The 23,152-nt window shown below is 50.0% G+C and overlaps 2 protein-coding genes across 5 annotated transcripts in view; one reads left to right on the forward strand and one right to left on the reverse strand.

The window, feature by feature from the left end:
* KCNAB1 (potassium voltage-gated channel subfamily A member regulatory beta subunit 1) overlaps positions 1-16,800 on the forward strand; it is a 61,922-nt gene extending 45,122 nt beyond the window's left edge. For all 4 annotated transcript variants that reach the window (XM_029962351.1, XM_018079268.2, XM_008927799.3 and 1 more), the window contains 12 exons: positions 1,283-1,320; positions 2,589-2,668; positions 3,448-3,492; positions 4,797-4,841; positions 4,989-5,032; positions 7,075-7,161; positions 11,356-11,441; positions 11,944-12,064; positions 12,799-12,893; positions 14,074-14,194; positions 14,778-14,866; positions 15,408-16,800. In XM_029962351.1, coding sequence (XP_029818211.1) covers positions 1,283-1,320; positions 2,589-2,668; positions 3,448-3,492; positions 4,797-4,841; positions 4,989-5,032; positions 7,075-7,161; positions 11,356-11,441; positions 11,944-12,064; positions 12,799-12,893; positions 14,074-14,194; positions 14,778-14,866; positions 15,408-15,497 — 941 coding nt within the window. In that variant the 3' untranslated portion in view covers positions 15,498-16,800. The remainder of the gene's footprint in view (positions 1-1,282; positions 1,321-2,588; positions 2,669-3,447; positions 3,493-4,796; positions 4,842-4,988; positions 5,033-7,074; positions 7,162-11,355; positions 11,442-11,943; positions 12,065-12,798; positions 12,894-14,073; positions 14,195-14,777; positions 14,867-15,407) is intronic.
* A 2,584-nt stretch (positions 16,801-19,384) lies between these two features.
* Positions 19,385-22,732, reverse strand: SSR3 (signal sequence receptor subunit 3). The gene is made up of 5 exons (XM_029962347.1): positions 22,462-22,732; positions 21,678-21,804; positions 21,127-21,225; positions 20,485-20,616; positions 19,385-19,913 (listed from the first exon to the last, which is right to left on the reverse strand). Exons 1-5 carry the CDS (start codon positions 22,727-22,729, stop codon positions 19,847-19,849), a joined length of 693 nt encoding a protein of 230 aa, XP_029818207.1. The 5' UTR covers positions 22,730-22,732; the 3' UTR covers positions 19,385-19,846.
* Positions 22,733-23,152: the final 420 nt, after the last annotated feature.

Below are 23,152 nucleotides of genomic sequence, written 5' to 3' on the forward strand. Positions count from 1 at the left end.
TTTCCAACTTGGAGCCTGAACCCCTCTGATTTTCTTATGGAGGGATGTTTTAAGTCAGAATTTTAAATTCTGGAGTGTTTTGCGTGAGCCACGTGGGCTCTGCCCTGTCCCTTCAGTGAGTGATGTGTGATTCTGTGCCCAGCTGCAGTGGAGCTGTGGAGCAGTGTGAGGGGAAGCTGTGCTGCAGGTCACAGGGTGTCCTGAGGAGCTGGCACAGGCACAGGCCATGGCACAGCCACTGCTGCTGCCCCGGGGGGCAGGGGTGCAGGGAGGGCTGAGCAGTGTCCTGGGTGTGACCTGGGGCTTCCCCAGCTCCCTTTTTCTACCAGTTCCTTAGGAAATATGTATTCCTTAAATATATATATATAAAATACATACAGGAGATAATGTTCCTATGGGAATTCCTTGAGGGGTTGGACTGGGTGACCTTTAAAGGTCCTTTCCAACACAAACTATTCCATGATCTGGTTAAATCCACATGTTGTTTCCACCATAGATTATTTTTAATTTTTTTTGAGGCAATGATCCTGAAGAAATAATGCCCCAGGTTTTCCTAATAATAGACCAGAGCCTGCAACTGAGTCTAAACTGCAGCTCCTTTTGGAGCCAGCCTAAGGAAAGCTCTGCCCACTGGCTTTGCCTTGGCTTTGGACGTTTGCTTTATGGAAAAGTTCCAGGGAAAAGTCACTTTGGGTTTTAAATATTTCACGTCAAAAGAAATATTTCTTTCTTAATCATTTTGCCTCATTTTGGCCTGTACGATGTGGAATGAAGCACATATTTAAGAAGATTTTCCTTCCCCAAATGATGTGTTGATGCAGCATCATTAAGTTTTTTTCCAATTTGTCAAATTGAACCTTTGGAAAACAAACTCTGTTTTGCAAAGAACTTCAGATTTCAAGGCCTGGAAGTGCCCAAGGCCAGGTTGGAGCAACCTGGGACAGTGGAAGGTGTCCCTGCCCATGGCAGGGGATGGGACTGGATGAGCTTTAAGGTCACTTCCCACCCAAGCCATTCTCTGGTGATTCTACGATTTGAACCAAACTGTATTTTGGCAGAATAACATCCCTTGGCACTGCCCTGAGCACCTCCATGTGCTTTCCCACCCTGGGAGAGGGGGTGACATACAGCTAACCCTTTAGGAGCTCTCCTGGGCACACACCACCCTCTGAACCAGCCATTTTAAACCCATTTAACCCCAAGGAGCCTGAATTTTGGTCAAGTGAAATTTTGGGTGTTAAAAGCCTCTTGTAGTAACAGATTCTTTTGTGTTTTTTTCCAGGGACATGGGTCACTTTTGGGGGTCAGATCTCAGACGAGGTGAGTGCTGCTCAGTCTCAGTGCAAAGCAGGAGGTACAGAGCAGGGGTGAGGTGTTTTTGGTGAAACCAGAGCTGGAGGAACTGCACAAAACTGCTGCTGCAAGCCCCTAATGAATGTGACATTTCCAGAGATCAGCTCTAACAAACCCTATCTATCGATGTATCCCTTAGAGCCATCTCCTTTTCCATGCTGTCCCCACTGGCAGTGGCACCGATCCCAGAGTGGAAATTGGGCACTGCTTTTGTTGTGGATGAAATGGGCACCAGTTGTAAACACAGGCAGGGGCTGGGCTCACGAGGGTGGTTTGTTTTTACATAATGAGCTGAAACAAATGGGAGTGAGCTCGGATTTCCTCCGTGCTCCTCCCTGGAGCAGATGGCTCCTGGTCTCCGTTGATCCCGGAGCGCTGGGCAGCACCTGGGCTTCCCTCCAGCCCAGGTACACTCCAGATGTGAGTGCCCACGGGAGAGCAGCCACCCAGCTGCCTTCCCCCAGGGCATGGGAGAACCACCAAAATAGCTCTGGAATGAGGAAAAGAGCCCAGGAGCCTGAACTCAAAGGGTTTTGCCTTTTAATTCACTTGATCTTTCCTGGTATTGCTGCTTCTCCTGGTGGATCACCAGGTTTATCTCTTGGCACTATGAGATGATTTATTCCCTGTACTCCTGCCCTCCTTACCTTGAATAAGTCCATGCAAAGGGGTCATGCATGGAAAAATAGGGCAGAAACACAGCCCCATCCTTGAGGGATGCCCACCCTTGGGATACTGGCTCAGAGCTTCCAGCCCCTTGGAGGGCAGGATCCCCCAGGGAGCAGCGAGACCCCCATGGGGACCCCACAAAATGACTTGCAGGTGTTTCCATGCCCCATGGCATCGCTGAGGAGCTGCAGGACAGCCCATCAGGCAGCCAAGAAAATATTAAACTCACCATTCTGTGTTAAACTCCATAGATTTGCAGAGTATCTTCTGTAAACCTATTAAGTTCTTGGCTGCTTTCCTGTTAGAAAGCTCCTATGGGAAGAGACTAATTCCTGCCAGGGTGAGTCAAATGGAAATTGGTGCCAATCCATGTTGTGGTGCCTCTCTGGCCAGTGCAGGACCCCCTGGGTGCCCTGTCCAAGGGTCTCCCCTGGGCAGGGGATGCTCACACCCCTCCCAGCCCTGCTGGAGCCCCTTTGCTGCCCTCAAGGACCTTTCCTGGTGTGAGAGGGGATTGCTGGCTCGGGATGTGATCCCTGTCCCCCCTCCCTCCCTCCCTGCCCCAGGTGGCCGAGCAGCTGATGACCATCGCCTACGAGAGCGGCGTCAACCTGTTCGACACGGCCGAGGTGTACGCGGCCGGCAAGTGAGTGCCGGGGTCCTGCTCCTGGGGGTGGCTTGGGAGGGACCTGAGGGACCTTCTGGTTCTGTGGGCAGGACACTGGCTCTGCTCTTCCCTGTGGCACAGCCCCTGGTGATGGTTTGGGTGCTGCTTTGGGCTCTGGCGGTGCTCAGAGAGCCCCTCTCTCCCTGGGAAACCTTTGTATTTGGAGCGCTCAGAAAGAAAATCAGATAAATTTCCCAAATCCTCTTGTACTTTGCACAGATTGGATTGTATCTCTCGTGCCCCTTGCTGTTGGCACAGGGAGAAAAATACCCTGAATAAATGAAAAGTCAGAGTGGATCTTAATGGTGATGAATGGCCGGGACCTGTGACAGCTCCCGGCACGGATCCCGGCGGGAGCAGCTCTGGCTGCAGCGGAGCTAATGCTCTTAGTGTCACTGTGGAGTGGGGCAAGCATCCATCCCTAATAAATCTGCCTGGGGATGATTTATATGGCTCGTGTTCGGTGTGGAAGGTGGGCTGGGACATCGTGTCCCTGCTGTGGGGCCAGAGCGACTCTGCTTCCCAGATTGGGGTCCAGCAGATGTGGGGATCAGGGATGTGGGTCTGTCCCTGCAGGAATGGGTGGACAAGATGCTTTGGGTTGACAGAGAGGATCTGTCCCTGGTGGGGGTCATGTCAGGAGGGGAGGGGAGAGCTGCAGGCTGGCGTGGGGGGCACAGGTCGGGTGATGGGGGCGATGGTGTCCGTGGTGCTGAGCATCCTCCTGCCTCCCTCACACCGGGCTCTCTCCTGCACAGGGCTGAGGTCATCCTGGGCAACATCCTGAAGAAGAAGGGCTGGAGGTACTGTATGGCATTCCCTGTCCCCCACAAACAAGCAGAACCCTTTGGCATAAGACAATCCTTCTGGACTGTTGGGTGGTGCCATCCCAGGAGCGGGTGCTGCTGTGTGACAGTCACGCAGGGAGCAGCCAGAGCTCTCCAGTGCCAAACAAAAGCACTCCCCTGGATGTTTTGGGAGTGCACAGTGGCTTCAGGAGGCTGTGACCCCCCTGTGGGACTGTCATGTCACCCAACACAGCCTGGGAGTGTGTCCAGCACCCATTGGGTGGGTGATGTGCCCCTAAGGTGTGGATTAAGGATGCAAAGCTGTGACTGTGACGGGCCTTCATCTCGGGGAGCCTGGCAGGAGGTGATACCTAATTCAAACGATGCACATTAGCATATGTTGTGCAGTTTAAAGAGCATTTACATAATCTTTTAAGACCTCCAGTGTGTCATAGCCAGACTGACTGAAGGATGGTTCTAGCAGTGCTGCCTCCAAAATCAGCATCCCTGTGTTAGGGGGGTGAGTGATGGTTCAGTAAGAAATATTCTGCATGCTGTGGAAGAAAAAAAGTCCAATTAAGGGTGGAGAAATGGTTTTGTATGTGTCTGGTTATGCAGCAAGGTGGTTGGAGAATGATAAATCCTTGATTTAACATCATGTAGGAGTTTATAGATTTATTCAGATGGATCACTTGAGTTTTAATGACTCTGGGAAGACTGCATGATAATGAGAAGCACTGGGCATGACTCGCAGGAGGGAATAGTGCTGTAGCCCTTGGTTAAAGGTCTGGAGATTGCTCATGCTGTAATTCAAAATGTTTGGAGGCTTTTTTGGTTGCTTCACTTGAATTAGCTTCGATTTCTGGACCCCTGTCCTAATGTCCAATCCCAGCTTCCCCTCATGCAGCTTCATTCCATTTCCTCATGCCCTAAATATTTATGAATATATATTTTGCCAAAATGCCTTCAGGATGCTTCACTTTCCATCTTCTAAAAAAATTAAAGCTTGGATCCCCTCTGCTGCTTAAAGCACATGTCTGAGGAATAGCTCCCTACGCACAGTGGTGCCATTCCCTGACACAAATGGAAGCTCCTGTTTGCTCAGGGGATGCCAAAGTTCCCTCAATTTAGAGGTAATTCCCCCCAAGTCAGCACTGGAGTCGGTGTCTCCTCAGTGGTTCACTCCTGCTCTTTCCTGTTTGAGTGCTGCCAGCAGAAATCCTGTTCCTAGATTTCAGAAGTTGTTGATGGGCAGCATCCTGCTTGGTTATTTATATTACTTTTATTTAATAATAATTTTTTTTCTGCTTTGTTTGCAGGAGGTCCAGTCTGGTCATAACAACAAAGCTGTACTGGGGTGGAAAGTAAGTGTCTTTAAGGTCCCTTCCAGCCCAGACCAGTCTGTTTTTCTGACTTTGGGGCTGTTTAAATCAGAATAGGAGTCAGTGAGTGCTCCCCAGTTGTTGGCACCTCTGGTCTCTCACAGCCCTGTTCCTGTTTTTCCCTTGCAGAGCTGAAACGGAGAGAGGCCTCTCAAGGAAACACATCATTGAAGGTACCTGTGGCCCAGGGTGGGGTCTGGCTGTGCCTGGGTGCCCTGGCTGGGTGGGTGCAGGGTGGGATGCAGCCAGCTGGAGCTGGGCCAGTGGCTCTGCCATGAGCCAGGTCTGTCTGATCCTGGTGCTCCCTGTGCCAACCCCACGTGGGCAGTTCCCAGACTTGGCTGTGAAGGGCCCAAAACACACCAAAGGATTATTTTGGCCTTTTTCAAGAAGTGTGAGCAAATGAGTTGCACTCCCAGCCCCCCTGCTCAGTGACCTTTGGGGTTTGCTGCAGGAAGCTGCTCCCCGGGCACCCCCAGCTCTTCCCGGCGGCAGCTTGTGGTGGCACGAGCAGGGAGGGATGAGGGTGAGGATGTGGGCGTGATGTCAGCCTGCAGAAATAGCCTCTGGAGGGCTGCCAGGCCCTGGCTGGCACGGCTGAGGTTTGCTCTCAGTGCTGTTTGTCCTCAGGTGCTCAGTTTTGTTGTACATTCCCTCACCTGGCTCCCTTCATCCGTTCCCCCATCCCGCTGAGCGATGCCATGTGCTGCCTTACCCTGCCTAACTGGATACAGATTATGTGGAAAATATGGGTTATGTGACAAATATTACATCTCCCACCCTCACCCAGGATGTCACTGCCCCTCATCCCGCCCTGGCCAGTGCTGTCCCAAGCAGGTCACGTGGGATGAGCGTGGCCAAAAGCAGAGCAGCCCCTTCCCGGGGCACAGGTTTGGCTCCTTCCATCCTCCTCCTTCCTGATCCTGATCAGGAGCATCCCTGGAGCATGGTGAATTTTCCATACACCTGGGATTGCCCTGGAAAGTTTTCACCATGGAGTGTTTGCAGGATTCAGCTACATTAGGATGTGACTTTCAGACTAAGGTAATGCTGGAGAAAGCTTTTTGGCAGCATTTTGTTGAGTTTTTATTTGAATAACCCTCTGTGAGGTGGTGACACTGGACCCAGAGGTGCTCAGGAAAGGGGCAGCCATGTCACAGGTGCTGCAAACCCATCCGTTTTCATTTCTTGTGGAGCTGCTTCATGAAATGATGGAAAAACCCTGGCAGCAGTTGGAAAAACTTCACAGAACACAGAGCAAACGATGTTAAGGTCAATGTTAGCTATTTTATACACATATGTATGTCTGTATATATATATGTCTGTGTGCGTGAGAGAGAGGAGGATTTCTGACACTTATTTTCTATAAATCTTCCCAAGAACAAAATGTTTTTATGAATGTTCATGAAGAATGAGTCAAAATAGAGGAGGCTGAAAATGTTTGCTGAATTCTGAGATGGATAAAATGCCCATCTTCTTCTTCTCTCTCCCTCTCTCATACACACGTGTGTATATATCTATATATGTATATATCTGTAGGGTTTCAATGCCATCTCCCATCAGATCCTCCCAGAGAGGCTGTCAAAGCCTGGACAGTTATGGACTGAGCTGCAAAGTGCCTTGACTTGCTCTGCCAAACTCCCTCTGCCCCTTGCTCAGTGTTGGTGGGCACAGCCCCCTCTGATAAGAGGTAAAACCCTCCCTGGTGCTTCACCTGCTCATCACAAGGCATCAACCTTCCCTCTGGGATTGCATCCCTGGAGTGTCCCCCTGCAGCCACCCATCTTGAGGTGGGGGTGGAGCAAGGACTTGCCCAGAAAGGCTCTGTGACAAAATCTGAAAGATGAAATTAGCTCAGGACAGGAGCAGGACACAGAACCCAGTCCCTGGCAGCTGACATGGACACGCTCGGTACCCAGGGGCTGTTCAACCCAGATCTGAGGGGAATCCAAAAATAAAGCAAATTCTCATGGAAGGAGGGGGCCCTGCATGTGGCCAAGCTGGTATTTCCTTCTTCATATGACTGCAGTGACATGGGACAATGGTATTCAGCATCCCTCTCATATCCTGGATGGTTGTGTGTGTGTGTATATATACATAATATATACATTTAAATACACCAAGCTTATTTTCACCCCATTTTGACTCTGTTCTGTGCTGCCAGCTCTGCCTCCCTCTGACTCTGCCTGTCTTGTTTTTACTCTCCCATTCCCAGGGCTGAAGGCTTCTCTCCAGAGGCTGCAGCTGGAATATGTGGACGTGGTCTTTGCCAACCGGCCGGACAACAACACCCCCATGGAAGGTTGGTGCAGGCTTGGCTTAAAGGTTCCCCCTGATCCTGGCTTAGGGGCTGAGACCGAGGAGGGTAGGAAATGAAAACCAATTTTTAATTAAATATTCAGTTGGGGCAGTTTAAATATGAAATATCTCATTTGTGGTGTCCTGGAGCCATGTGTGCCTGGCCATGCAAGGTGTCCATACTCATGGCAGGGGATTGGAACTAAATGGTCTTTAAGGTCCTTTCCCAAACCATTCCATGACTCCATATTTATTGAAATGTATTTATATATTTTGGAAGGAAATGGAAGTTTCCCAGTAGTGGCTTTAACGTTGTTTGGGGTTTTATTTCTTTTTCTTGAATCCTTCAGATGAAGTGGGTTTGTGTTTGGATTTAAGGCAGGACAGAGTAGGGTCTCCCAGCACAGCCAGCAGTGATGCTCTGCCCAGGGCTGGGCTGGTGGGGAATGTTCCTTGTTAAATCCAGACTGGTAAATCAGGGGATGAACTGAGGGACTTGCAGGATCTGTGACTTTGTGCTTCAGTTGCATTTCAGAGTCACTGATAACCAAATCTGTGTGTCTGGCACATGGGCATAGCCCAGCTAGCCAGGAGCCCCCAGCAGTGTGTTTTGGGGTCAGTGCCCTATTTAACGGGCACAATTCCCATTCCTCCTCTCCTCCCTCTGGAGTGAATGCAGCCACTCCCTGTGGCAGAGCAGCCTCCCAGCTAAACACACAGAGCAGGAGGAAAGACTTGCAGGCTGCAGGAGCTGCCGTGGAGGGCACTTGGAAATCAAACAAACCTGGAGCTTGACAGGCCCCCTGCAAGCTCCTGGCTCCATGTAGGAGTTGTGACACCCATTTCCTAGGGAAGATGGGGCTGTGGGCCCTGGCACAGCCTGTGGGTGCCAGTCAGAGCCAGCAGCTGAGGCTCAGGGACCGGCCTGGGAGCTGAGGAGCAGTGTGGATTCCTCAGGTCTGGGAGCTGAGAAGCAGTGTGGATTCCTCAGGCCTGGGAGCTGAGGAGCAGTGTGGATTCCTCAGACCTGGGAGCTGAGGAGCAGTGTGGATTCCTCAGACCTGGGAGCTGAGGAGCAGTGTGGATTCCTCAGGCCTGGGAGCTGAGGAGCAGTGTGGATTCCTCAGGCCTGGGAGCTGAGGAGCAGTGTGGATTCCTCAGGCCTGGGAGCTGAGGAGCAGCGTGGGTTCCTCAGGCCTGGGAGTTGAGGAGCAGTGTGGATTCCTCAGGCCTGGGAGCTGAGGAGCAGTGTGGATTCCTCAGCCGCTGCTGAGGCCGAGGACATGGCACGTTGTGTCCAGGAGGGAGGAGTGACCTCTGTGCTCAGTCAGTGTCACAGGCAGCAGGATGTGTTCCCAGCTGATCCCGGCGTTGGCAGCGCTGGGGATGCTGCGGATCCCGCCGGCAGCGCAGCCTTGGCAGCCAGGCACGGGCTGTGGAGCCTGGTGAGACTGGGGCAGGGTGAAAAAAGGGACATTTTTATTATGAATGGCATGGTGGAGACTCTTCCCATGTTCTTCCTGCTTTTTTTGTGGTTCACCTACTAAGCCACTTCTATCCCAGAGCATCTGCTGAACCATCTGGTGGTGCTGCTCTCCCCATGCAGGGAGAGCTGTGCTGCCTTCCCCAGGCACACAGCCCTGCTCCAGCACCATACATGCCTGTGCTTTTCCCACAAGGAAATCATGGAGTGGTGTGGGTTGGAAAGGACCTTAAAGTTCATCTCATTCCAACCCCTCTACCATGGGCAGGGACACCTTCCACCAGACCAGGCTGCTCCAAGTCCTGTCCAACCTGAAGGTCTGATCCCCCAGCTGGGCAGGCAGATGCTTTTTCTTCATCCCAAGTGGCTTTTCCAGCAGTGCAGCTCCAGCTGGGGGGAAGGAGGGTCCCTGGGGTCCTGTTGTCACAGGACCCCACAGCACATCCAGCACCCACAGCCCTGGAATGCAGGGAGGGAAGGTGACAACATTCCTACCAGGGAACTTCAAGCTACTTCAAAGTTGTTATTATTATGCTGCCAGGGACTGTTTTCTGGGATTTGAAACATTTATTTATATCTAAAAAAAAATATCTCCTGTTCCTAAATGGTGCCATTTGGGCATCCAGCTGGCAGGCCAAGAGATCCAGGGATGTGCTATTCCCACATCCCATCCCCATGGGAGCGGGCTCTGTAAACAAGAAGGTACATATATTTTCTGAGTTGACTTGGGTTTTTCTTGAAAGGAGTAGAGGTGGGAGAAATGAAAACAACCAGGGGCTGAGATGTGTAAGAGGCGTATGACGAAATGTTTGTCAAGGCTCCCAAATGGTGGCAGGGCAAAAATAGAAAACTAAGCCCAGGGAGAAGCTGGTGCTGACAGGGAGGGAGCAAGGGAGGGGAGGATCACTTACAGGCTGAGACTGAGGAAGATAGCAAGTGGAAAACAATTTTTAATTCAATATTCAGACGAGGCAGCTGGAAATAGCTCGTTTGGGGTATCCTGGAGCCCTGGACACCTGGTCAGGTGGAAGGTGTCCCTGCCCACAGCAGGGGTTGGAATGAGATGGTCTTTAAGGTCTCTTCCAACCCCAATCAGTCTACGATTCTATATTTACACTTCAGTGAAATGAGTTTGTTTTGGAAGGAAATAGAAGTTTCCTTTATGTCTCAGTGGTGCCTTTAACGTTGTTTGGGATTTTTATTTCCTTTTCCTGATTCCTTCAGATCGGTGGATTAGTGTTTGGGTTTAAGCCAGGTCTCTGTGTCAAACAAAGCCCAGCCCTCCAGGCTCTAAATGGAGATTTCCCCACCCTGAGCTGCCCGTGGCTGCCTGCAGCAGGATCTCACACAAGGCCCAGGCTGGCAGTGTAATCTCCTTGCTGCCAAGATCCTTCTCTTCCCTAAGTAGGACAAGAATCCTGATGGTGTAAAGGGGAGCTCGTCTTGATCTCGAGACAGCGATGCCTGGAGTCCTTATCCAAGGGAGAGCACAGGGATTTACAGGCATGTCAGGCTCCTCCAGGCAGCCCCACGTCCCCCCAGAGGGTTTGTGATGGGTCAGAGTTAATGGTGGAGGTGGAGAGCACCAGTTCCTTCCCACTTTCCCATAGGAAGAGCACAGGGAGACGTGGCAGCACCTGCTGACCATGAGGTGCCTGGTGTGGCACGGGCAGCAGTGACCAAGAACTGTTTCCTTTTGCTTCTCAGAGTGAGTTAAGCCCAGTTTTGCCAGTTCAGATGCTGTGGTTGGTGGTCAGGGCAGTGCCTGTGCCCGCAGCACTGCTTGACTCCCAAGGGCAGTGGGAGAGCCCAGCCAGAAACGGGGATTTTACTGTGGCCAGGGCAGTTAATTCTGGCTTGGGGCTGCTTGTGGGAACTGTGCCAGAGGGTTAGATGGGGTATTGGGAAGGAATTCCTCCCTGTGAGGGGGGTGAGGCCCTGGCACAGGTTGCCCAGAGAAGCTGTGGCTGCCCCATCCCTGGAAGTGTCCAAGGCCAGGTTGGACAGGGCTTGGAGCAACCTGGGCTAGGGGAAGGTGTCCCTGCCCACGGCATGGGGTGGGACTGGATGGGCTTTAAGGTCCCTCCCAACTCAAACCATCCTTTAATTCCATGAAACTAAGCTTTATGGTGGGCTTCCCCCCACCCCAAGAAGGCAGGGCTGCTCAGCAGAGGTCGGAGGGAGGAAATCAAAGCTCCTGTCCTGGTGTGCAGCCTTGCAAGCTTCCAGCTTCCCAAAGAACAACAAGGACCATGTCACTGCTGCATCAGGAGCTGTGCTGGGCTTTGCAGAGCTGACACACGAGGCTGACAGGGCCCTTGGTGAAGTGGGGTTCAACCACCCAGTTTTGCAACTTTACTCCCCCTACCCCAGTATTCCTGGTAAAATCAAGCAGACCCAGATATATGGTTTTAGTAAACAAATGTTAAAACAAATTGAATTTATCCTCTAGTTTATTTTTCCACTGTGCTGCCCCCTTGTGCTAAATTTTAAAAGAAATACTCTCCTGAGGTGCTGGTAGGCAAGAGATCAATATTTGCACTGAAAATGCTTTTTCATCCATGCTCGAGCAAAAGAAAAGAGCAGAATTGGTGTCCAGTGCAAACTGCTCAGGACTGTCAGCATTCTTGGAATTCGTGAGTGGATTTGGGAGGATTTGGTGCTGGAAACGTGGCCTCTGGGCACTTCTCATACTCCTTTCCTTCCCTCCTGCAGAAATTGTGCGGGCGATGACGCACGTGATCAACCAGGGCATGGCCATGTACTGGGGCACGTCCCGCTGGAGCGCCATGGAGATCATGGTAAGGCACCCCTAGGGAAGCCTTGGCACTGGGTGGTGCTCTGGGGCTGCTGGAGTTTCACTCCATCCAGCACCTTTCCACTTCAAATAATTTAAGAACCTGTTCCAGAATGAGCCCGGTGTTGATCAGGAGAAGATGGGCTGAGCTGGGGGTTTGGGTGTCTGGGCTGGTTTAATTGGGTTTCTGTCATTTTGGTTTGATGGAATTCCAGGGGAATTCAAGGTATCTTCAGGTTTGATATCTGTGCTCGTGGCCAACCTGGTCTAGTGGGAGGTGTCCCTGCCCATGGCAGGGGGTGGAACAATATGAGCTTTGAGGTCCCTCCCAGTCCAAACCAGTCGGGGATTCCGAGATTCCAGGAGCATCCTGCTGGTCCCTCTTCTCCTTGCTAAAGGGAAGACTTGAGTTGGTTGTCTCTGTACACTCAAGGAGTGTTGGCTGATGTGTCCTGCAGGACACTTCCATGTAATGAAGTGCTTTCCTGCTGCTTTCTCCCCCCCAGGAAGCCTACTCTGTGGCCAGGCAGTTCAACATGATCCCACCCGTGTGTGAACAAGCAGAATATCATCTGTTCCAGAGAGAGAAAGTAGAGGTTCAGCTGCCAGAGCTATATCACAAAATTGGTGAGTCTGAGGCTGCTGTGCCTTTTGGCTCGTGCATCCCCAGAAAGAGAGAGAGCAGGGACCTGGGGCTCCAGATGGGAACAGCACACAGACAGGTGTCTTCCTAAAGACCTGAAAGAAAAACCAGTTCACTGTGGCTCTGGTAAAGAAGTATTACTCAATATTATATATTAATATAGTATATTAAGAAATATATTAATTATTAATTACCATGACTGTTTCTTACTCTCTGAGACTTGTGTGGCCCACGAAAGTGCCATCCCTCCCCTGTATCCAAAGCCACCAATACCTCCTCGTGCCTCTCCCAGGCATCTGAGGAGCAGGGGTGGGAGCTGGTCCCTGCCAGCAGGAAGGATGTGATGGTGGAAGGCAGAGGAGGTGCCTGGTCAGGAATTCAGGTGCTTCACTGCTGCAGGAGCCGGGATGGGGCTGGAGGCTTCTGAAAGAGGCTTTTTGGATGATTAAGGCAGTCAGTGTCTTCCAGGGAGATGCTGCTGATGCATTAAGGAGTAATAATTATTTTATTTTTTAATTATATTAATTATCTGAATAAATACTCAAGGGCAACAGCAGCATCTCCCTGGAAGACATTGACTGAACGTTGCTGCCAGTGGCAATCGAAACAAGCAGAAGTTGTTTTGCTTTTATTTCATTTTTTAACTGAAAGTCCTGCTTTTGGCACAGCTCTGATCTCTCCCACTCCCCTGAAACGCCCTCCTCTGTTCTCTCTGCAGGGGTGGGAGCAATGACGTGGTCCCCGCTGGCCTGTGGGATCATCTCAGGGAAATACGGCAACGGGGTCCCAGAGAGCTCAAGGGCTTCCCTCAAGGTATCTTTGGGGCATGTTTGAGATGTGCTGCTTTGTGAGGGCAGGGAAATAACCAAGGGGAAAGAAGGCTGGGCTGGGTATCGATGGATCCGCTCGGTTTCTCTGGCAACCACTCTCCAAGTGCAGGAGAATCTGGGTTAGAACAGTGCTCGGGTTCCCCACACAGAGCTGGGGCTGAGAGGGGCTGGGGCAGGAGGGGAGGCTGCAGGATGCTGGGTGCTGTCACACCCAGGGGGTCTGTGGTGCTCAATGCTCCTCACTGACACCAGTCATGGAACCATGAACGTTGCAAAAGATCATTGAAATCTCCACAATTATCCTGATTTTATCCTTTTTGGGGGCTACAGGGTCTCCTCCCTTATTGTGGCACAGGCACATGATTTAATGGTTTGAAAGATCACAGAGCACTAAAATGTCATGGATTTGGGTAAAAACCCAACTAAAATGGGATCTGGGCCTCTGTACCAGCTGAGCAAAAGCCAGCACTGCCTGGCAGTGCCAGCAGAGTGACAGGGGTCCCTGGGTTGGGTTTGCTCGATTTGGTGCTTTTTAAAGGAAATGGGCTATTTCATTGCTTTTTTTTTTTTTTTTTCCCAAACCAAAATGTATTATTAACTCTTGGTAAAGGCTATTGGAGAAGGTGGATGGTGAGAGGGGTCCAAATTAAATTGCTGAGAGTGCAGCACAACCAACCTCCAAGTCTGGAACTGGGAGAACTGAAATCCCACTTTGCTTTAATTAATGTTCTAATCTTAAACTGTAAAATCTCCAACAAGATCAGATATTCCCTCACAATTTTTTTTGGAGGGGTTTGGTTCAAAATCTTCTCAAGCTGACCAGTATCTCCCTTTTCTTTTCCTCTGCTCTGTGATGGGATTCAATGGTCCAAAAAGAAAAGTTAGGAGGTTACAGGTTCTGGAGCGAGTCCGTCAGCTGCATAAAGCTGAGGTGACATAGATCCAGGGACATTCTGGTCCTGTCCTAATTGCTTTGGGTAGCAAAACTTTGTGTCATTCAGCCCCCACGACCTTCTGGGTTGGACATGGTTTTTCAAGTGCTGTTACACATATAGATATATATATATATATATGTATAGATTATGCCTGTAATTATAAATGGGCTTGAAGTGCCCGTTTTGGAAGATGAAAGCTGGCAGTAATGCAGTGTGCTTGGCCTGCAGTGCTACCAGTGGCTGAAGGAGAAGATCATCAGCGAGGAGGGCAGGAAGCAGCAGGGGAAGCTGAAGGACCTGTCGCCCATCGCCGAGCGCCTTGGCTGCACCCTGCCCCAGCTGGCTGTCGGTGGGTCTGGGCTGGGGGCACCCTGGGGGGCTCTGGGGCTGCTCCTCTCCTCTGTGCAGGCAGCAGGGACGGGTTGGTGAAGGGCACTGCAGGAAAAGATGTGTCGTCTTTCGAACAGGCCAAAGGGTGGGCTTGGGCTGGGCCTGCAGCTAGAGATGGGTTTGTTATTTAAATGCTTCAAGGATTATTTATCCTGGAACGGTTTGGGTTGGAAGGGAGCGTAAAGATCAGTCAGTTCCACCCCCTGCCATGGGCAGGGACACCTTCTATTATTCCAGGTTGCTCCAAGCCCCGTCCAACCTGGCCCCAGGGATGGGGCAGCCACAGCTTCTCTGGGCAACAATTACATGAAATAAGATTGTTTCCAGCACCAGCACGAGCCTGTGATTGCCAGAGTATTTAGGGCCTCCTCAGGGGTCCAACCTGCCTGTTTCCCTGCTTCCTCCCTGCAGTTCAGCACCCTGGGCCCACAGACACAAGAGAACAATGTGGTTTTCAAACAGAGGTTCTGTCAAACTTCAGGCTCTGGAGCAAGGCCATGTCACTCCACCTCGTTCCTGACCTTGTTGTGCCTTTATTCCAGCATGGTGCCTGAGGAATGAGGGCGTGAGCTCTGTCCTTCTGGGATCTTCCAACCCGGAGCAGCTGATAGAGAACCTCGGAGCCATCCAGGTAAGTGCAGGTGGTGGTGGCCCCTCCATGGGGATTAGCTCTGCTCAGCTCCCTGGGGGTAACACCCCCACACCTCAGCACCCTCCTTCTCTTCATTTAGTGTTAGTACTTGGTATTTTGTCTTGCAATTCTATTTATTCACCTTAATTAGGCAAATCTATGGTGTCACCAGCAGGTTTAATGTATCTGAAAGGGACAGGGACCCGATTCCAGGACATGTTGTGATGGATTCTGTGCTATCACATGTCACCTGCACCCACCTTAATTAATCTCTGTAGTTTGCCACAATCAGCTTCCTCTCCCTCTGCTGTCCTTCCACTGCAGCCCAGCAATACTCCACATATCGAGTTCAGAGGCATTGCCATGATTCTCTCATTGAGTAAAGACATTCCAGCGGTTCCTCCTTTATTGGGAGAGAGTTATTAGAGGAATGTTTAATATCTGTCGCGCAAAAAAAACCCCAGAGGAAATGTTATTTGATAAAATCTGGGTTTAAATTTAGAACAACCTTGATTAAACACGGGCTTCCTTCTACCCTCAGGTCCTTCCAAAGATGACATCCCACATCGTGAATGAAATAGATAATATTCTGGGCAACAAGCCCTACAGCAAGAAGGACTACAGATCCTAATGCAATGCATGAGCTCCCTGGACTGCATGGTTTCCAAGTGCTCTGTACAGCAGTACAGCCCCGAGTTAATCTCTGGTCATGAGAATCATTCAGCACCTGCTGCTCGGTGTCTCCTGTCACTGGACCCTTCGAGATGTGTGCTCTTGCTACTAATCTGCAGTGAAATCTAAAAGCACAGTTGATCTCTCTTCTAACCGAGAATAATCTCGTATTTTCTTACCTTCGACCGAATTCATTAATTTTTACTTTCCTCTTTTGCACCTCATGCTTGTGCTGTGAAAAACACTTGTAAAGCAAAAAAAAAAAAAAATTAGTAATTTATAACCTTCAGGTACTTGGTAATTAAAGAAGGATGTACAGATCTATTTTTTCAATGAAGAAAAGCCAGATACAACTTCAGGTTTTAATAAAACCACGTTTGGGAAATCTCAACTATAAAGTTTCTTCAGGTTAACAGATGGAAGGGGCAAGCTCAGACTTTGTTTGCTTTTATATGCTGAATATAAGCTTTAGGTTTTGTTTGTAGTTGAATAAAAGCTGTAAGACAGAGAATTAGTTAGAACTTAGTTCAGCTTCTAACTGTACAGTTATTCCAGCTGTGGAGTGCTCCTGGGAAACATCCCTGAGCAGTGTTAGGAAACCCAACCTCGCATGTCAGGTTACTGAACCAACAGCTCTCTGCAAAATTCTACTTCTCCATAAACCTTAAACCAAGAAAGCCATGATTAAATATTGGGTTTTGCATATATAGAAACCTGCCTCTACTTCTGCCTGCTTGTAGACAGAGCTACTGCAAATTTCAATATTCAGGAGCTTTTATGGATATAGACACTTATAAATATATATATATAACTGCTGAGAAACTCCCAGGAAAAATCAGGTACGTATTTTGAAAGGCTACATCTGCTTTATTTTGGAATCGGGGATAAGTAAATGCATAGACTCATTTTAAACAGATTTTTGTGAGCATTTACAGGAGTTGATAGCAAGGATGTACATATTAATTTGCCCAGCTGAAGAACCACGTTGTACTTTCCCGTGGATTTGCTCTGTATGACTCCTATGATTTCAGTCTGTATTTCTCATGTCCTTCCTGGGACACAGCTCTGTACAGTATTTGTAGGACCCTTGTACTTTAGTCCCCAAGCCCAGGGCTCACCTGGGCCAGGTGAGCAGCCCCCAGGGCTGAGTTGTCTCCTCCTGTATTCGAAGCTGTGGTCTGTGTAAATGACTCCTGCTGTATATGAGACCTGCAGTCCGATGGATCCTGCTTGGACACAATAAAAGCAATTTGTGCATCTAATTTATCCCTGCAGACTGTTACTGACAGCGAGAGCTGCTCAGAGCCAGCAGTGCTGGACGTGGAAGGGGGTGTGTGTTGTTCCACAGGGAGACTCTCCTGCTGTCCCCAGGAGGGGCGAGGGCCGGTGACACGGAGCAGGGACACGTGGGACCTGGGCTGGCTGCACACCTGGGACAGAGGTACCTCTGGAATCTATCCCTGGGGCAGACACCAGTCCTGGGTAATGCTGGGATGGCCTTGGGCTGAGGGAGGGCAGGGTTAGGTGGGATATTGGGGAGAAATCCTTCCCTGGGAGGGTGGGGAGGCCCTGGCACAGGTTGTCCAGGGAAGCTGTGGCTGCCCCTGGATCCCTGGGAGTGTCCAAGGCCAGGTTGGACAGGGCTTGGAGCATCCTTGTCCAGTGGAAGGTGTCCCTGCCCATGGTATGGGGTGGGACTGGATGGGCTTTAAGGTCCCTCCCAACCCAAACCATCCCATGGTTTTGGCCTGCAATAAACACCCGGACATGCTCCTGACAGGTCCCTGAAATCCCAAGGCAGTGTCCCAGCCTCTCCAAGGGGACACTGGCCAGTCCCAGCCACCTCCCCATGTACCTTCCCCTGCCCTGGAAACGTCCCCCAGCTCTGCATTATCAGCTGTGAAAGTTAACTAATGTTCATTGTTACAAAGGCTTCGACCAGCACACAGTTAACAGCTTTATTAATTTAAGAGAATTATCTTCCCAGTAGCAGACTAATTTCCCTCCCTCTGGAGGTACAATTTAATGTTCTCCCTTTCCCTTCGCACGTACGTGGGAATCCAGCAGTGTATTAAAAATAGATTAATTCCCAACTTTTTTAAATTGAAAAGGAGATGGTATTGACCCTTACTTGGAGCAAGAGCTTAAAACTCTGAGGGCAATGGGGGGCCAAGCAGCAGCTCAGCTCCAGGTTAACCCTCAGCGTTAACTGAAGAAATTTAATTTCAGTCTATTATATTGACTTCTATATAAATCATTGCAGCTTCTAGTGCGGATTGCAAGGGGAAAAAACAACCACCACCCAAAAAACAACTCAAAAGCAGACAGAATTACAAATAACAAAAAAAAGACAGCCCCAAACTTTCCCGAGAAGGCCCAAGATGAGGGTTTTTTGCAGCACACAACCCACCCCACTCCCCCACCGACTTTTGTTTCAGGCTGTCAGTGCTCAGTGTTCCCTCTCCTCACTCGCTGAGCTCCAAGCCTCAGTAACTGTTAATACCAAAAAAAACCTACAGTAGGATGAAAAGCTGTTAATAAAAGACTCAGTGAGGTGACAGTAATAGCAGAAGAAAGTGCTGCTTCCAAGCACTTCTCCAACCAGCAGATTTTCTGGAAAACACACCTGTCACCTGCTAGAACACCTGACAGGGCAGTGAGAGCCCTGGCAGTACAATGAGTGTACTAATGTTGTTTGTTTAAATACTGGAATTTAAGTACTGGGTGCTTCAGGAGGACCAGAGCAAAAACCAGCCCCATCAAATCCTGCTGCTTAGAGAGCTGCCAGCTTGGCCTCCTCTTGGGCTCCCACTGGTTACTTGCTGGAGGCTTGTTAGAAATTTGGTTTGTGTGTGCTAAAAAGCTTAAAATACAGAAATTATATCCTTTATAAAAAAGTGATAAGTCAAGCAAAGTACAATTGTGCAAGGCAGGCACCAGGAACGTGGAATGTCTCCTTCCTGAGGTGAATGATCAGGCACAAGTGATACAGAAAAATCCACGTATTTTGAGGGGAAGCAATCAAGTTAATACAAAGTGTTAAATGCCTGACCAGAAAAGTGATTTCAAGGGCAGCTCTGAAGTGCACCAAACCCATGGGAATTTTCATGGTTTGAATACAGAAACAGAACAGTTCATACCAGGAAGCAAAGGAAGAGTGAACTATGCAGGGGAGGGTTGAGACTGGAGACCTCCCAATCCCATCCAATCCCAAAGGATGCTGACAAGTGTTACAGTCAGTCAGCAGGCACTGGGTAATTAGGAATCGTTTTATGACTGACTATTTGTCAGAAATAGAGCCCTTTCTGTCTCCTGCTCTCCAGATTCTTCATTTTGCTCTATTTTCCATAAATCTTATTGAAGTAAAGATTAGCAGAGTAATTGTTACATTAAATCTGATTATGAGCTTTCTCCTTCTTCCCCACAGATCCTGAGTCTGTAATGGCAGGATCTGTAACTTCTGCTCCAGAATTCCATTAATAGCAGTGGAGTTTGGCATTAACAGAACAGCTGCTTCAGTGAGAGCAAGAAAATAAGGGACAGGATTGCCTGATAAACCCATTACAAAAAGCCAGCTAAAGCATTTCTGCTAAGCTGTGCAAGGAAACCGGCAGGGCTTCTTATTTATTTGTGATTTTGGACATGAATGGGAAAAAAAAGTACATTCAAACCACTTCAAAAGTGTTTTTCTAGGAGGTTCAGGGTTTTGTCCTGACTACACGTTACTTAAAAATGAGGAGTATTTCCAATGAACACAGGAAAAGACTCTTCTCTTCTGGAAGCAGAAAGAGCCAACAAACCTACACATGAAAATACCTACTGTTTTAAGAATGGAAATACAAGGAATTAAATGGCAAAAAAAGCTCCTTTTTATTACAACTTCTCCAGTTACATTGATAAATGGTGGATTGTCACTTTTTTGATCAGGGAGTTTGGCTCTGAGGCTGCTCACCAGACACCCAGGGGCCTTCTGGCCTGGGCTGTGGGTACAGCTGGGCAGTCCCACTGTGGAGCTGCCCCTGGGCTGCAGAACCATCACCCCTCTGTGGTGCTTCACAAAGGTGAGGTCTGGTCACAGCTCACACCCTCCCATTTCCTTCCCTTGCTAAGTAAAAAAAAAAATTCATTAACTCGGATATTGAATAATACCATGTAAAGATACCAAAAGTAAATATAATTCCATCAGTTTGGATTTAAACCCTCCCCCCCTTACACTCATAATACAAAAAAAAAATTCCTATTCTGCCCTTAAATGTTTCTATGGCAGTTGAAGTCTCTCACAGAAATAAATTTCTGTGGGGTTTTTGTCTACTTGGATCCTGTGGAGAGCAGAGCAATCAGTCCTGATGAAGCACTTATAGAAAGAATATAGTTTCTGCAGGGAACAGGTTAAGGACATATAATTGTCAAGATACTGCTTTGGTACAGAACATTTAGTAGAAGTTCTATGAAAAAGAAGGAATTGAAATGGTCTTTACAGTTTTAAAACTGAAATATTGTAACCTCAAATACAGCTCAAAATAAAGGCATGAACTTACCTTCAAAGTTAAGACACTCACAAAGTTTAGCCTGTTCTCTTAACATTTGTTTTATAAATAGTTAACTACAGAACAACCTGAATTAACTGGCCTGATTGGCAATAATAATTTCCTTAAAGAACAAATGATTTTGGTTGTGAAGTTACTGAAACTAAAGCAACCTGTCAGCTAACACTGACCTGGGGATTCTGCAGCAGAACAAGCTGCCTCCTCATCCCAAAATTACAACTAAAATGGCAAAGCCACAAGAATTTCCGTAGACTGTCCAAGTGATATCATTAAAAGACCTCATGTCACATTCACGTGACTGGGAGGGGGTTTTTTTTGTAAACTCTGCTTTTATGTGACAATGTTCTAAGCTGATGTTCTGCAAAGGACCTGCCCTTCCCAGCAGAGCACAAAGGATACACGGTGGGGTTGAAGTTCTTCAGCACAAAAAAGGAAGCGATGATGACCAGGACCAGGAACAGGGTGTTGTTGTAGAAGATGGAAAAAGTTGTCGCTTCATAGTCTGCAACTTCGTTTTTCTTCCACAGAATTCTAGGAGCAAGCAGAGACAATATTTCAGGCATATTTAAATCACTATATCAGAGAATGAATGACTGGTTTGGGTGGGGAGGGACCTTAAAGATCACCTCATCCCACCCCCTGCCATGGGCAGGGACACCTTCCACTAGCCCAGGTTGCTCTGTCCAGCCTGGCCTTGGACACTTCCAGGGATGGGATATCCTGGCACCCCCACCATTGTGAAGTGTGCAGTACTTTTGTTGTAACCAGCCTCTAGAAGACAGAGGTTTGGGCTCTTAAGCCCTGACAGCTCCCATCCTGCAGTCACAGTGAGCATCCCCTCTAATCCCAAGTGCATTTGAGACCTTTCCTTGACGACTTGCCTCAGAAAGGCTTTAAGATGAACCAAGAGTTACAGTACAACTTATGCTTTCCAGAATATAGGAAAAACAGGGCACAGTCCCTCATACCCTACCTAGAGCCTTAAGGACATTTAAGGCAGCATTACAACAAGGGAGAGAAGGAAGAGGACAAGGAGGTCACCTTTCATCCTTCTCCTTACGGGACATCTTCCTGTTGTCCGCCTCGGACAGCTTGCGAGTCACCTCCTTGGACACTGCATCCTCTCTTTTCTGGGCTACCCTGTAAGCAACACCACTTATGGTCAACTTCAAAAACTAATAAAAACCCCCACAGCTAAACCCTGGGATTGGAGGAAGTTTTATTTACAGTGAAGAATAAAATGGAGTCAAGACACCGAACAGTTTTGTCAAGTCGAAGGGACAAGTAATAATCAAACTGCTACAAGTAATGTAATTTTGATATAATCAGTAATATAATTTAAATGTAATTTATGGCAATACCTGCTGAGCATGATGGTAGTTCTGCTATTTCACTGTACTCCTGGCTGACAAGACAGGGCTACTCCATAATTACAAGAGACAACAGAAACCAACTAGGAAATATTTCTGTGTAAAAAAGATTTTGGAGTAACGTTCCGGGCATTCTTATTCATAAAAAAAATTAGGTTGTAAACGCTGGTTCTGTTAAATTATTAAATAATAAATTCTAGCTCCAACAGCCACCAAACTTACTTGTGTTTGAGGACAAACTTGACGTTCTTATACGCAAAAGCCACCAGATAGGTACTGATGAGGGTCATCACGCTGTACAGGACTGCGGACTGAACGAGATCCATGTGCCATATCCTCCAATAAAGCCCTTCGAAGAAGAAAAAATTACATTTTGAGTGGCCTCTCTCCAAGAAAAAAATGCCCCTGCAGGAGCAGCATACAGGACGTCAGCTCTGTAATTCGGCACAGGCTCTGCCAGACCAAACCCAAATGCTGCAAAACCCCTCGGAGCGTTCGAGCCGCATTAGAAACGCTCTGGGAGGGAGAAATGTGCCCCGAAGCGGCTCCTCCGGGCCACCGCCGAAGGCAGCGCCGCCGCAGTGACACGTCAGTGCTGCCGCCGGCAGACCGCCTCACGGCCCGGACCCACCGGCATCGCCTGCGGCTGGCAACCCGCACGGCTCGGGACCCCGCACGGCTCGGACCCCGCACGGCTCGGACCCCGCACGGCTGGGAACCCTCACAGCTCGGAGCGGGACGATCCCGCCTGGGGTGGGCTCGGAGCCCGGCTCGGAGCGGCAGCGGGACAGAGCCCGAGGCGCGCGGTGGGGAGTCCCTGATCCCCTCAGGGGCCACCGGTCCCCTCAGGGTTCGCTGATCCCCTTCCCCGCGTCTCCTGCCCTCCCCTCAGGGGCTGCTGCCGATCCCCTTCCCCGGCGTCTCCTTGCTGCCCTCAGGGTCTCCTGCTCCCCCGGGCCCCCGACCGCTCCCCTGCCCGCCGCCAGCCCCGTCTCCGGCCGCTCACAAATGGGGATGGCGGACACGATGAAGGCGTTGCCGAAGAAGAGCGCGGAGGACTTGGCCGAGAGGTTGCGGCTGAAGTCCTGCAGGAGCAGGTCCTCCTCGGACTGCTGCCGCCCGCCGGGGCCGCCCTTGGGAGCCATGGAGGGACCGGGCACCGTCAGCGGCCGGCTCAGGGGAAGCGGCTCCGGGTCAAGGAGACACGGCAGGGCGCGGCGACCGGGCACCGGCAGAAAGAGCTTCCGGACGCGCGGGCCGGGCCAGCGCCGCATCCTCATCCCAGCCCCGCTCCCAGCCCCGGCTCCTCATCCCACCCCGCTCCCCAGCCCGATCCCAGCCCCCGCTCCCCAGCCCGATTCCCAGCCCGCTCCCCAGCCGCCTCCTCATCCCAGCCCCGCTCCCAGCCCGGTCCTGGTCCCCATCCCGCCCCCGGTCCCCATCCCCGATGTAGCCCCGCTCCCCCGCCGGGACCCCCGGTGGCCGAGGCAGGTGAGTCCTCTCGGGGGGATCCCTCCGGGCTGGCACAGTTTGCCCGGGAAGCAGTGGAGGTTTTTTCCACTCCCCCTCCAGCCCCCACGGGAGAGCGTGTCTGTCTCGTTTTAGGCTCTTAGAGCCGTTCCCTGCTCCCCCCCTCCTCGCTCCGCGCCGGCCGTACAAAGGGCTCTGCTTTTCACTTCTGTTAGTGTTCCCTCTGC

The sequence above is a fragment of the Manacus vitellinus genome, unplaced genomic scaffold (assembly GCF_001715985.3).
Source record: "Manacus vitellinus isolate BGI_N305 unplaced genomic scaffold, ASM171598v3 scaffold_45_pilon, whole genome shotgun sequence".
Taxonomy (NCBI): Eukaryota; Metazoa; Chordata; class Aves; order Passeriformes; family Pipridae; genus Manacus; species Manacus vitellinus.